The sequence below is a fragment of the Caloenas nicobarica genome, chromosome 1 (genome assembly GCF_036013445.1).
Source record: "Caloenas nicobarica isolate bCalNic1 chromosome 1, bCalNic1.hap1, whole genome shotgun sequence".
Lineage (NCBI taxonomy): Eukaryota > Metazoa > Chordata > Aves > Columbiformes > Columbidae > Caloenas > Caloenas nicobarica.
In genome coordinates, this window is record NC_088245.1 from 196,566,424 (window position 1) to 196,582,071 (window position 15,648).

Below are 15,648 nucleotides of genomic sequence, written 5' to 3' on the forward strand. Positions count from 1 at the left end.
ATTAAATACAAACTCTACAAAAGCAGTGAATCATAAGCTGAAGAACTGATACGCATATTATTGTATACAGTGAAGGCTCCTAAACCTCTGCACGCAGATAAAGCAGAAGTGAGTTTTAAGAGAGTTTCACACAAGCAGTTGTTCGGCAAGGAGCGGAATTCAAAACAAGGAAGCACAGCTGCCTAGGCTGGGCTTTGCTGTTACTTGTAAGTCAGCATCTTAAAGGCATGGCACAGCCTGGTTAGTCTTGAAGCACCATTGGTAGTAAGTCTTCACCTAATCAAAGAAGTCAATCAAAAGCACTTTTATTCAATACAGAAGGAAAATTTTCCCTAGATGAAAAGACACTGCAAGCATCCTCTCCAACTAGGAAAACACTTAATTTGGCTTGCAGTCACCTGGCACTCACTTCATTCAGAGCTATTAAGAAGCCTATGAAGACTATTAAGAAGCCTATAAGAAATAACTACAGCTCCTTCCCCCTTTTTGACAGCACACAAAGACCATCACTTTTAAGAAGCACCCAAAGCAAGTGAATCCCAGGTCATATTCTAACAAGAGGAATTTTAGTTAAGGAAACAAAAAAGTAAAGGAACATTTTAAAGTAGTAAAACATTAAACACTTCCATGGCAAAATCAGGAGCACTGTGGACTGATCAGGCCAGTAAGCAAAGCAGTTAAAGGCTGTATTTTTAAAAGGAGACACAGACTCAACTTTATCTTAGTTGAACAGCTGAAAATTAAAAGGTATGGTTGGTTGCACAAGTCAAGTCACAGAATTCACTTGTTCCTTAGAACAAGGTTGTTAAGCCGGTTCCCAAACCCAGCAAACCAGGACACAAACAGCATTGCAACTGCCTCAAAAAGGAAGCCAACTAATTTTGCAGAGATAGAAAATACACAATAGTATCAGAAACAAACATTGAAACAACATATGTACACACTTTTGGTTAATATGTCTTCATGGCAGGCACATTTGGGGTCCATTTCAATTTCTTGCACAGTTACTAGTTTTTAGATGAATCACTAAAGTAATTTCTAAAATGGTTACATTCCCATTTTAATTATATGAAATGCCTACTCAAAGAAATATTTCGCCATTTGCACAATTACATAGACAATTTAGCCATCTCCTTGTCAGATGTGATCTTATTCTCTTCTAGCATCGCTTTGTTTTGTTTAGTGTTATTCTTTAAGTCCCTCTTGCCCCTCTACCTGTGAAGAGTTTGAACCTCAGTGCAACAGGTGAAGAAATTTGCAATCTAAAAGTAGTAGTCTTCTTTGGGTTAAAAAAAAAATCCACTTCCGATATGGGTTTTGTTTTGACATTTTATATAAATTATCACAGTGATTTCATTTTTGGAGGAAGCATTTTATTGTTGTTTTCTCTTTTTTAAAAAAGCTTGACTTGCACTGAGCTGTCTTCATGCAGAGCTCTTGCACCATCAGGAAATTAACATGCTCCGGCATGTAACCACAGTGAGGATTAGTTAGGTTATGTCTATTTAATTTTAAAATATTCTTACACTGTTTATTAATCTATTTATTTTTCATAGCTTTTTTTTTAATATGAAAGAAACCTAAGGTCTGCAATGACTTCAGTTTTAGGTAAGAAAGAACAGCCATCACCTCCCAGAAAAGCAAAATACAGGATGCAATATTCAAGATGGAGTTTTAAAGAAGGTTCTGAAACCAGCATGCAAAAAAGCTAAGTGCAACCATCACTTTGAAAGGTGACTTAGGCACTTCAGAATAATCCTACTCCCCATCCCAGGAACAACCCTGTTTCTTACTCCCATCAACAGCCTAAAGCAGAGGAAAGAAACCCTTTGTAGCTGATAGTTTATCTGCATTTGGTGACCATTCTGAGAGTCACAGTAATTTTTATTACCCACTTTTTTTTTTTTTTCCATTCCAGGAAGAAAAAAAATCCATGATAAGTTACTGAAAATTAACTGTTCAAATCAGTGTTATATTTATTCAAAAAATAGGGATGAAGTATATAGATAAGCACAAGTAATAAGCATCAGTTTTCATTTATTCCTACTACAAACGTATAGCATATTGATAGATGTATGACATTAACAATATAAACTGCTTAATACAAAGCTCATACCAGTAAGACCTGTGTATTTTACAACTGTTTGTAAGAAAACATTTGCTAAAACTGTTGTGTGACACATGATAATCAGTTGTACAACACAATGCTGTAATCGAATGACACATCAATTTTTCCTGTATTATAGATTCCATTGAGTATGTAACAGCAACTCTCCCATATTCTCTCCTTCACCAGTTCTCCTTTAAAAGCAAGACCTAGTTAAAAAATTCCAAGAAAACATTGTTATGACTGAATAAAGCAACCTACAATTTACCAGTTGTGGCCCAATGAGTTGGCAGTAACATTTTCCAAAGTCTAAATTCCTTTTATAAAAGCAGAATTCCTTGAATACATTCAGTTCAAAAAAAAAACCTTAATGCAAATGGAAGTTCAAACCAAAATAATCCTGCTACACAACTAAATATTCTCTAATTGTGTCCTGAGCAACTTTGACACCTACAACAACATACACTAAAATCCTCCTAATTTTACAGCTTGAGTTTTGCTTAATATCAAAAATACCCCAAACCCCCATACTCCAGGAACATTTGAAACCTATCAGTTAAGAATTACACTTAATCACCACTCCAAACCAGATGCACATGAGCACTAGAGTTAAGCTTCTCACAGCCTATTACAGTTCCCCAGTACCAAACATTTCCACAAAAGAACTTGCTTGAATAAAGGCCACTGTCAGGTTCTCTTAAGGATCCTCACAATAATGCACAATACCCGACACTGCTTGTGAAGATTCCTAGTACTGCAAACCACTCCTCCTCCCAAATCAAACCAGAACATACCACTTGCTAACCATATCCTTCTCAAATACATATCTAAACACAAAATACAACAATATCTGAACAAACAGTACAGTCTGTAATGAGAGTTAAGTACAGATTTATCATTCAGCCTCTCAAAATTCCATGTTCATTTCATAATTCCATGTGCAGTGCACGTTTTACTGGCTGTGTGGGAATTTCTCAAGTTCAAAGTTAATCTCATGCCTTTTTGTTTCGTCGAGAGACAGTATTCAACGTTTCTTCAAGTCTTTCCATGGCTTCTGGGCATGCCTATGTTTTTAGTATCTCGGAAACCTATCCTGTCCCTTTTGGTACAGCTGTGACAAAAGAATAATGCTTATGTTATGTTTTCAGTTACGCTGTTTACATATGCATGTTTCCAGATTTGCTGCTTGCACATTGCATGTACACCAAGAACAGCCATCCCCAAAAGCATAAAAACTGAATGTCCCAAGAGAAAATACAGACATATATGAAGCAACATTAAAGAACTTAAAAGCATTAAGCACTGCTCTCCCTTTTCTTTTGGATCATTGCTTTCTTAAAAGTGGAAAGAGATGAAGAAAGAACCCAAAGCAATGTGCAGCACTGAGACCAGTCACATATTCAAGTGTGAACTTCAAAATCAGATTAAGAAGTTTCTTGCTAGTGAAATATACTTTCATATTTCATAACACTATCCCTACTTAGAGCAGAATGTACCAAACAAGATCAAAACAAATGCCCAGACTGCATACCCTCCCCCTAAATATTTAATATTTCAGAGCTATCTTATTATATGATAAATACTGTGATTAACATTTAAACCTTCCAGTCAGCATTAGCAATGGTTCAGAGCTAAGCTGGCTCTGTAATATGCAAAAGATATCACCATCAGATTTCTTGATGTGGAACTGTTTTTAACCACAACAATTTTTACTATCTTATTGGTCTCAAGAATAAATAGAAAACCAAATCAAATAAAGAAAATGAAAGCATAAAATTTAACATATGGAAGGATGAAAGTAACAATAAATTTTGAAACCCTATGCTGTAGAGTGAACAAGATTAGACATGGCACAGGTACACAGCCAACGTGTGTTCAGTTAGAACATTCTCACAGCAATGTCCAATCTGCGCGCTCTGCATATTTTGAATGTTTTGACTGCATACAAGCGAGCTTTTTATCTAAAACATCACTTAAGGACCAGTAAGCTTGTGCATCAGGCTTGCTATTAATATATTCCTAAGTGACACAAGTGATACACCCATTAGAAAGAAAAATTATTAACATAAAATGTAATTGCAATGATGTTCTCATTAGTAACAAATATGTATTGCTATTACAGCAACATCAAAAAGAGCCAGTAGTAAAAGATCCATTCTGGCTAGCTTGTCCTCCCCAGCGTTAATTGCATTTTTAGAAGTATTTGTTACTTAAGACTTCTAATGAAAAGTAAAGCTATGTTATGAATAACAAGGTAAATTTGAGTATTAATGTTTAATTTATAGGTAAAGTAGTAATTACCTGCTTGTATTCACCAACGCAGTTCTGACAGCAGAATCTTTTCTGCTGACCATCGATAGTGAGAATATTGTTTCCAGCTCCTTTACTAGGCAAATACTCCCCACAATGCTCGCAGCAATTCATTATTAAACCATTTGCCATTCTGTATTTATTGAAGCAATGGTCACTGCACAGCTTATGAGTCATATTTTTAAAGCTAACTTCATGACGAATCTAAAAAATAAAAATAAAAAATAAAGTATCACCACACTAGCACGAAGTTTCCTGAAACTACTAGACAAGCTACAAGTCTTCTATTCAAGTACTACAGCTAAAACCAGATTTTACTAGCTCACTATCCCAGAACAGAGATGCTCTAAATGACCATAAAATACAGAAACAGAAATTGGTATTTCTGTTTTCTTTGAAGTTCTAGAAAAAATCTTGGACCCGTTTGTTCTTGTAGCCTAGAAGCAAAGCTCACAGGGAAGGATGTAATAATTGCATATTAGAGCAGAAGGTCAATTTATACAGTTTTATAAAATACTCAATTTGCAGGCTAACAGCACGGCATATAAAGACTGGCCAGGCACATACGCTGTGTAAAGTAGTAGCCTGAACTCTGGAGGGCCCAGTAATGCCATCGAGAGTAAAATTAATAGATAAATGAGAATTTAAAACTACGTATATTGTACGTATCTCTAAAAAAATTGCATAATCTTTCAAAATATACAATAAAAATAATTAATGCAGTAAATCTTGACCTTTTTAAACAGCAATTGTTCTACAGGGGAGATATGGGTTATAATTACAAGATCCTATGCTTAATAAAGGTGTTGACAGTAGCTACAAGATAGCACAAAAAGCACTTCAAATTTCCAAAAAGATGAATGTATTTGAATTCTTTATTCATTCAGTTGCTCTTCATTGATATTACGCCTGAACGTCTTAATATCTCATAGCATATGAAAATACTGAATCCTGTTTTAAATTTCCTCATTTTCAGTTGTCTCACTTCAGAATGTGTTATTAATATTGTCATTACTGAGAAAGAAAAAACAGTCAACCAGACCTCAGTTAGTTTACCACAGATAGTGCATCTTGATTTATTCAAAACTCCTTTCGAGGGATTCTGTTTATCTTCATAGAAGGATAAACATGATGTGCTGCAAAATTCCTGGAAAGACTCACTTGAATCAACTTGAGCAACAATGGTACCTTTCATTGTTGTTATATCTCTGAAAGACAAAAAAGAACGCTCTAGTATGCTTGTATATTAATACGTATGTGTATTTAAACAAGAACACTTTACATCTTACAAGATTTATTTTTGCTTTTAAAGCTTACACTACAAACTGTTTTTGTGGGTGTACAGTTTTTAGTCACATTAAAAAGTTTAATAGTATTTTTATAACTACTGTACATACTGCAATAACAATGTCTTTCCTGTGTAAAATTTGCTTTTTCTTTAGGAAAGAAAACATACCATAAATTAGAAACAGTAAGGAGAATAAAAGCCTCCCACTTTGCTTTCTAAGCAAAAAACCTATTCTTCACATAGGGGAAATGTTGTCGGGCAGAATAAATAAAAACCTGACTGGGCACATCTGAATCTCTATTGACATCACAGTGGATCACCCGCTGGAAAAGACGTGCCTCAGACACTCAGACGGAGGAGCCCTAAAACTAGGACGAGTGGAAAACACTAGAAAAATGCTGTAAGCTTCCCTAGACAGACTCCCTTGAAAATAAACACGTACTGCCCCTGGATACTAACACTTGTGAGCCTGCCTGCTTCCAGTACAAGAAAGTCAGCAGATTTTGGGTTGCCATTTGGCAAGTAAGTCCAGGATTTGTTTTGGGGGGGTGTTATCACTTCTGTTCTGCAAAACAAAGCCAGAGCTCCTGCCCTGAGGAGCTTACAGGCTTCTGGCTGGATTCCACCAGGACTTACAGACACTATCAACTTGTATCAAAGGACACACTGCAAAGTCAAAAAAAGTAACACAAGTCAACAAAAATTAAAAACACTGTGGAGAATGCCAGATATTTCCTATACTTATAATTCCTATACTATTGATGTAGTTACATAGATTCAGAAGAGTCCTAGAAAAGTGGTTTACAATAAAATATGTAAGAATTCTGACTTTTCAGATGGGGTTATGCTTTTTTTTTTTTTTACAAAAGTTATTGTAGGCTTCATTTGGTTTCTGCTTAAAGTAATTTACATATTTAAAGACAAATCTGTGCATTACCTTTGAAAGTCTGATCTATGACATATCAACTACTATAATCTATCCAAACTACATTCAGGATTTCCTGGATTTTGCTAGAGGTTCATTATCCTTTCACTGAACTGAAATCTGACAATATTATGTCTGCTTGAGTAGGAAGAGAACACAGGAGCAAGCATGGAGCAAAGAGTACCTGGTTTGATACCACCAGGTAGCAAAAATTTGGTAATAAAGCAAAAAGAAAAAAGCCGGATAAGATTGGGCTTCACAACATAGCCATGCTAGAGAGGAACAATTTCACACATGTATTGCCTTCAATTTAACTGTGATTGAGTGAGCAACTGCATACCAGTGAAAGAGCAACGACCAACATCACCTCAAAAATTGTCAAAGGTGACTTCACAGAGGTTCTCTGGAAATCAAATACACTAAATAAACTATTCCAAGTACCTCCAAAAGCTAGAAATAAAGTATTTCTCTCATCATTTAAAAATAAAGCCTTTTCATTTAAGGCAGTCTGGTATGTAGCCTCTTACAATAGAGCGCGTGTCTCCAAAGTTGGAAAACAGCACCAATTTAGCCATGAGTGTTCAAGACCTCAGGCAGAAGTAAAAAGATTAATCTTCATCTTTATATATAATACATCTAGCTGAATGTGGTAGTCACCAAATTACTTCTAAAAAAATACCATATAAAAACGTACAAGCCAACAAAAACACTACAGAGTGGTTTTAACTAGCTCTGTAGAGGCAAGGGTTGAAATAATTTGAGCTTTTACATGTATTTTTTTAAAAGCTAAAATATGTTAAATCTGCTAGGTTCTCAGTGTACTAACGCATAAACACATAGGATGTCAATACTTCCTATATAGTTTTACTGAGTCTGAAGGAAGAAAAAAGTACTCAGATCAGTACCTCATGTGAATACAAGCCATTAATCTACCACACCACCTACTTTTTCACTAGTTATAAATGTGTCATTAAGCAAAGACCACCTTCTCCAAAACATATATTAACGAAAGCATTCTTTACTGCAAGCCTTCTTTAGTTCAGCAAGAATTCATCATTAACCTGTGTCACTGCAAGGCGCACTGGACTAAGACTGAATTGAAAAACAAAACAAAAAAGAACCAGTAATTTTTAGTGTATTGGCTTTCAAAGAAACAATCTACCATACTTGACATTCAAAAGCTTGTAGACTTTTTGTTACAGCAGATATGGTGAATTCAGCATTTCCAAACAACATTAAAGTGACACTATATAAACTACTTGCATAGTCAGATTTTACATCATTAATGTAGCAATTCTTATATATGCATGAGCATTTCAAGTATTCCTGGATTTAGCAGCTAGTATGAAACAAAATTTTAAAATCCCTTACTTTCTGCACATAACACAAAGTTTCTTTGGAGTGGGTTTGTGTGAGAACGATGAGAGGCAGGCAGTAGAACAAAAAAGGTGAGCTGATCCTTTTCGCTGATATGCAGTCTGTCCCTTTTGTAAAGGCTTTTTGCAGTTTGCACAGGTGACCTTAACCTGTTTAGAAGGCTGCTGCTGGGCAGAAGGCTGGAAAATCTGTTTAGGAAGTGATGCTACAGGTGACAGGGAATCCACACCTGGTTGCTTCTGATTCCTAGGGAAGGAAGCTGACTGGGATATCCAAGAATCTTCAAGACAAAAACAAACAAACATAAAACTAAATGAACAGACATGTACATGACCATAAAATATTTTTTTCTGTTGGAACTGACAATTAACAATAGAAATATGATATTTTAGAAATTCAGGTTTAAAGTAAAATGCTGTTTGATGGTACCACTCTCCATTGTTACAAAGCTTCAGAACATGAGCAAATTTCAGGATGATCCCATCCTACATCTAGTGACAAGTTTGCAGACCTCAATTCACTTGCACTGGGTTTGCAAACAGGCAATTTTATCTTCAGACAACAAAACTGCAATTATCAACTGCAATAAAGAAAAAAAGAGACCAACAGAAAACATGGAATCTCTAAACTAAGGTTTGAAATATAAACTCTGCAAATTAATAATTTTAGATTTTCATTAGTTATTTTATAGTAAAGCTTTAACAAGCATCTGTGAGAGTTCACGTGTCCACCCTCAGTGATAAACCCTAGAGCTGGGGCTCCCCACACCAGTTTCCCAGTCTATCCTGCAGCTGTTCTACAGTTAGGGCAAAGCACAGTGGGTCCACATCTGGGATCTGCATCTATGTCACTGGCTCTGAAAAAGTTCCTGTTTTTCTCAATAACCTTTTCAATGCAAAGAAATACCACTTAATTTGCAAACTGGCCAAGTCATGAGAGTTCCAAGTCTTCCTCAGTAGAAATCAACGAACCTAGAAAATAATACTTCATTAAGATCTGGCAGTACACAAATCCATGTCCTTGTGTTCCAGACTCCACTAGTCTTCTGTATTTCTGGACAACAGACCACTATGGAACTAAGTCATATTTGCCCAACCTTTTGCAGCATAACAAGCTACAGAGTAACATGCATAACAAGAACTCAAGCAAAATTTTTTCTACAACAGAAATACATCTACAAAGATCACACGCTTTAAGTTACATGCTTGCTATCTTGGTTTGGAGCAGAATATAGAGCTCTGAGGGAAAAAGGTCCCCCAATAAAATATAGTTTCCAGGCTTTTCTCTGGAATCTATGCTTTTATTTTAAATAATTATCATTGGATTTTAGGAATATTGAGCTTCTGAAGAATGTCAAGAATGGTAAGTTACTTATCCATGAAAACCTGAATAGGCACTTCTTTCCCTTACAAAACACATATACACACATTTTCAACAGTATGTGTCAGTTATCCCAAATCAGTGTCGCAGCACTTGGAACTTACCTTTCAAGCTTTTTATTTCCAGCATCTAGAACAGTCCTTCGCTGTTACTTACTGAACAGTAAACATCTGCAGAAATATGACTGTATTGGGTAGTACTTGTGCTACTACTTTTAAGTAAAGAGTAAACACAGCATTTACTGTAACTAAATAAAAATATTAAAACCTTCGATGTCTTACTGAAGTAACTGGGTATATTCCTGGAGTGTTATTACAACTAGTATTAACAACCAAATAAAAGAAAGATTATTTCAAATTCTGTAATTCCAGATAACAAAAAACCCTAACCTATAGACTTCAGCAACTGCCCATACCTTATTCAAAACCATACCTTATTCAAAATCTTGGTGAATAATCATTAATTAAATCCTCTCTTTCCCCAAGACAGTTTTATTAACAACATATTCTGCTGCATAGCTTTAAAACTACTTTCAGGGACAAAGTTCCAAGAAACCTTGTTACAGCAACAAGCAATGTACATTCCTTAGCAAGCAAAAGATCATTTTCTGGTGTGACTTAGTAGCTAGCTGTCAAGGATGTTCTACTCCTCAGACATGTCAGAGAAGTTGGAAATTTACTCATTGTAATGCTTGAGCTAAATAGAAGAGCTGGAACAAAGAGGTGAGGGGAAGAGGGAAAAGAAGCACAACACCACACATTCCTCTTTAAACCATTAAATAAGTCTACCTTCGAAGGCAGGAGTATCCATACTGATGAACCACGCTACCACATTGCTTAAGTTAAAACTTATTTGAGTGCCCTCTGTACTATTGTCTACTACCTCAGATACATTTATATTCTGGTAGCACCTTAACACCCCAAAATATCCTGAGATTTTCATCTTTTCTCATAGGTTTCAAGTGGGAGCATATTGAAACTTTTACCATGACCTCCCAGTACCTCAGTAAGATTATTTCTTTAGCATCTTAAGGCTTCAGACAGCTTCCCTTAACTGACATTTTGCTGCATTTCTCCTTCCACAAACATACCACGAGGACATCTAAAGATCTTCTTGCTTTTCCTTTTTTTGCTTTTACTTCTTCCACATCACACCTTCACAGGCATTAATTTTCATGTTTTCTTCACATCTCACCTTTTAACTATGTTAGCGCCTTCACTTTATATTCTCTGCAAAGTATGTGTAAAATCTGTTTTTCATGTCCTTCAGTTGAGGTGGATCACGCTTCCTCAGTTGACTCCTGATGAGTTTCCACACCTCACTGCCCCCACGTCTTCATCCTTTGGTTTCCTATCTGCCATTCTTTAATGGCCAAGTTTGAGATTGTACAGTTTTACATTCAATTTCTTCTTACTATAATGGCTGTTCATGGTGTTCCTGTTCTTTCTCACTCATTCCTGCTATAAAATTATTCTTTACTCTCATATGCACCAGTACATTTATTTGTGGAGCCATCTTGCAAAAATGGCTCGATGAAATGATTTTTAAAAAAAAAAAAAGCTTAAAAAAAATTGTATTGGCACAACTTCGGGCAGAAGTGAGGAGGAAGACAGTTCACAGTTTTACAGAGGTATGTAGCACTTGAAACATATTCAGCTACATCTACATTAATGACCTGGTTCAGATCACAGCAATTCTGAATAGAATCCTCAGTTTACTAGGTGTCTTTGGAGCAGTTTTGATGCACGAAGGCTAGATTCCATTCAGAGAAACAAAACTTAAGTTCCAGTTCAAAAGCACTTGAAACACAGCTACATGGACTTCTGTTTATGAGGTTCACACCAGCCCACTTGCAAGCCTGCCAAGGGCTGTCTGGATGGCACCCCTTCCCTTCGGCATGTCAACTGCTCCACACAGCTTGGTGTCATCAGCAAACTTGCCCAGGGTGCACTCCATCCCACTGTTCATGTCGTCAACGAAGATACTGAGCAGCACCAGTCCCAATACCAACACCTGAGGAACGCCACTCATCGCTGGTCTCCACTTGGACATGGAGCCATTGACTGCAACTTTTTCAGTGCGACCATCCAGTAAATCTCTTATCCACCAAGCGATCCATCCATTACTAACACTGATCCAGAAATCTTCCAAACCACATACAGAATCATAGAGTCATTTACTTTGGAAAAAGGCATTCAAGACCATGAAGTCTAGCCATTAACGTAGCACTGCCAAGTCCACCACTAATCCATGTCCCTAAGCACCACATCTATACATCTTCTAAACACTTCCAGGGATGGCGACTCCACCACTTCCCTGGGCAGCCTGTTCTAATGCCTGACAACTCCTTCTGTGAAGAAGTTTTTCCTAACACCCAAGTTAAACCTCCCCTGGCGCAACGTGAGGCCATTTCCTCTTGTCCTGTTGCTTGTTACTTGGGAGAACAGACTGAAAGCCTCCACACTACAACCTCCTCTCCGGTAGTTGTAGACAGCGATAAGGTCTCCCCACAGCCTCCTTTTCTCCAGGCTAAACAGTCCCAGATCCCTCAGCTGCTCCTCAGACTTGTGCTCCAGACCCCTCACCAGCTTTGTTGCCCTTCTCTGAGCTCTCTCCAGCACCTCAATGTCTTTCCTGTGATGAGTGACCCAAAACTGAACACAGGATTCAAGGTGCGGCCTCACCAGTGCCCAGTACAGGGGGACAACCACTGCCCTGGTCCTGCTGGCCACACTATTCCTGATACAAATACGTGTATTTGCCAGAACCTAGCTATCAACGATTTTGATCTACTATTTTCTCTAACAAGATGTAGATGTCACATGTCCTAATTCTTCTGTCATTAGGGAAATAAAAAAGTACCAGGAAACAATACATGTTTACATCTTCGAGGCTTCAAAATCCTCTGTATAGAAAGCAAACACGAGTAACAAGTCTTGTCCAAGATGCAAGCTAGAATGTCTTTAGGTAATGGACTAGTTCAGAGATTTGCAAAACTGTTTTGTAAATGGATGTATTAAGCCCTTATGCAAAGTTTTGACATTGAACAAATGCTAACTAGCATATCCTAAAGAAAGTTCTGGTATCTGAAAACGAAGTTTGTTATCCAACTTCTTACATCCTATCTCTGAACTACAAGCAGTGCTTTTCAATCCATGATCTTCAAATTACGTAAATCAAAGCATTTTTATCATCAGTAGGCTTGAATTAACTAAGCAGGAGTCTCCACCTCCATAGGAAGTATTTTAGAAACCCGGAAATCAGAACAGATGGAACACCTCTGATCCAGAAAAGATTAAAGTTTCTAACAAGCAGGGTTAATGTCTAGTGACAAGATTTTCCAGAAGAAGGTTAAGTTCCAACGAAAAAGAACAAAATTAAAACTTGTATCTCGAATACGTTTCCTTTACATCTTTTTAAGTAGAAAACCCTGTAAATGGGGCACCTACCGTGTTTCAGGCTACTGTAGCCGTCTTCCCTCTTTCCTCCTCTTCTTTCTTCTCGCATTCTTGATCATTTTCCTAATACCTCTCTTGTTTAGCATTTTTCTCCTTGCCTTTTACCTGTGGCACTCCTTCCTGCTTCCTTTGGAACCTACCGCTCTTTATTTTTCACATATAAAGACCATAGCCATAAAAAATTCCTATATATGTACACCTTGAAATACATCTCTCATATCCACCATTTTGAAATCAGTTTCAAGACTAATACGAAAAACCTCACAACCTAACATCCAACTTAAAACTTAGTTTCCTACTGCCATGTCCATAATACAATATGGCAGGTATTAACACTCGTGCAGAAATACATTTGGTAGCATGACCGAATTGAAGAACTGTGCTATTTCAATATTCATTGAAAAACAGGTTAAAAATAAAGAATGTATTTTAATCAGTATATGAGCAAATTAAGAAATTGTGCATTAAAAAAGGTCTACTGCACCTAGATTCTAACTGTTTTAAATTTTCCTTTTAAAATGATCGTAACTAGTCTAAAGCTAAACCTGTAGCAAAAGTGATAATTTGGCTTTTTCCTCAATTTCCAGCCTAACAGGGCAGCAGAGTACCAGTATATGTTGGAACTTAGAAGGTTTTAAATTATGTGAAAGCTTGAATTTTGCAGAATAGCAACTCAGAAGATAATTAATGGCTGCCCCATTTGGCTTTTAGCAATACCTGTTTACTTGCTAAATCTGGAGACAATATACTGCTATTTACACAGAGATATAGAACAAAACCAGCCAATTCAAACTAATATTGTATGATATAAATACATATAAACACAGGCAACTAATAGCAATTATAAAGTGTGTATAACTTACTACAGGAATATGTAAGTCCACAAGTAACTTGGACCCCATTTTGTTAAGTATTGTAAATATTGAGAATTCCTCAATATGCAAAGAATTATGAAAGCTAGCTACTTACAACTTGGTATCAGACTTTCAAATCCATTTTTTTTGCATGTCAAATGATATTCAGATGGCAAGACAACAGATCAGTAAAATAATACTTAAGTAACTTAGATGCATTATACTAGTCATAGAACTCCACAAAAAAGTACAAAAGTTACAGAGATATACTGACCTTTACTTATGTCAATTAAAGGAGTACACTTAAGTAATAAAGCAAGCTTTGCTTTAAATAGAAATACTTGTGTCTCAAAACATCTGAAGGTACAACTAACTGCTGAACTGGATAGTTTACCTACTTAACATATCATGTCACTGAGCGTATTTTATTCTGGAGTCACAGATAAGGTTGTGATGGGGATGAGGGGAACCAAGAATATTTATTTTCAGCTTTAAAGGAAATATTCAGAATTGCAACTTACCAGGATTATGATGAGTCCCAGATTCTCCGTTTTGAAATACATCTCCAGCCACGTTCATTCTACCAGGATTGAAAGGTCCTACACCAGTCTTGGTCTGTGAAGTCAAAGATGGGGTGTATGTTTGCATATTAACACCAAAACTACTTGACTGCAGTCCGTTAGATACATCTCCCAAGTTGGCATTCTGCAGTGATGTTACATGTGTAATCATTAAGTTCATGTCACGCCCTTCAGCATTTTCTAAACGACCATCACTCACAGAGCTCATAGCACCTGTTTCTAATGTAGTTACATTAGCAATCTGAATTTCAGAGTCTGGTTCTGTGGTTATACCACTATTACCTATTCCTGGATTTACCTTACTTCTTGAAAAACTGGAAGCTGAGAATTCCATATCGTTGGTTCTATTTTTACATTCTGGAAGTCTTCGCTCATTAAAACTGGAAGCATTCTTCTCTTGTCCTTGATTTGTTTCAACGTCTTCTTCATCATCAATAATAATAGTTTCACTTATACTCCCTTTTTGAGAATTTAAGTCTTTTGGAGGAGGAAGCATTTTGCAATCATTGCCTTGAAGATCTTCGTTTTTTGACGATGTAAATGCAGTGCTCCTTTGATCTACTATCAGCGATGTAGAATTTTGCGGAGGTTGTACTGGTTCAATGAAAACTACATCATCGTCGTCATCTATAGGCGAGTTTTGGAATTTACTAGGTCTAGAAACTAAAGAACTTGGGGGACCTCCAAATGTATTTCCTACATTTGCAAGACCTGCTGCCATGGTGGTATTCCCCAGTAGACCAGGAGTATGTTCAGACAGTTCTAATCCTCCCAGAGGACTTGTGTCCATTCCAGATCTGTTGTTCAAAGAAAAATAAAGCAAGACAAAACACACCCAGCTTCAGTGTAAGGTATAACTTTCCAGTAACAGCTCTTAAAAGTAATTACAGAATTAATAGTTTTGGCTTTTGCTTTGTTTCCTGAAATCACGTAAAGAAAAAAAAAGTTTCTCTATGCTCTTCCTTGAATGTCTTAACATCCATGCACTTTCTAATCCTATACCAACAAAAGAATACTGCCATCGCCAACATTTCCCACACAGAAGTTACACATTATTTTTGTCAATACATACACGCACCATCAAAAATTCTATTTCCTGTATTTATTACATGATTCTGACTTCTCAGTCCCTTTCCTACCCACCTATGCACACAAAGATCCTGCAACATTGCTTTTGCTAGACCGCAAAGCAAGATCAAAAGTTAGACATATAGAAAGAAAATCTGAATTCCTACTGAATTTCATTCCTATTAGAAATGTTAGTTTTAATATCAGTACATTTATAGAAGTGCATATCCAAATGCCTAGCAAAAAACCCACAAAAAAACCAAAACCACAAAAAAACCCCACCAAACACACACAAAAACC

At 36.6% G+C, this 15,648-nt stretch overlaps 1 protein-coding gene across 6 annotated transcripts in view; it reads right to left on the reverse strand.

The window, feature by feature from the left end:
• The window catches only part of ZMYM2 (zinc finger MYM-type containing 2), a 92,784-nt gene that overhangs the window by 54,611 nt on the left and 22,525 nt on the right, over positions 1-15,648 (reverse strand). For 5 of the 6 annotated variants that reach the window (XM_065658167.1, XM_065657838.1, XM_065657924.1 and 2 more), the window contains 4 exons: positions 14,221-15,077; positions 8,002-8,287; positions 5,460-5,625; positions 4,409-4,621 (listed from right to left, as the gene is read on the reverse strand). In XM_065658167.1, the coding sequence (XP_065514239.1) occupies positions 4,409-4,621; positions 5,460-5,625; positions 8,002-8,287; positions 14,221-15,077 (1,522 nt within the window). The remainder of the gene's footprint in view (positions 1-4,408; positions 4,622-5,459; positions 5,626-8,001; positions 8,288-14,220; positions 15,078-15,648) is intronic. The other variant, XM_065658108.1, reaches the window with a different exon arrangement.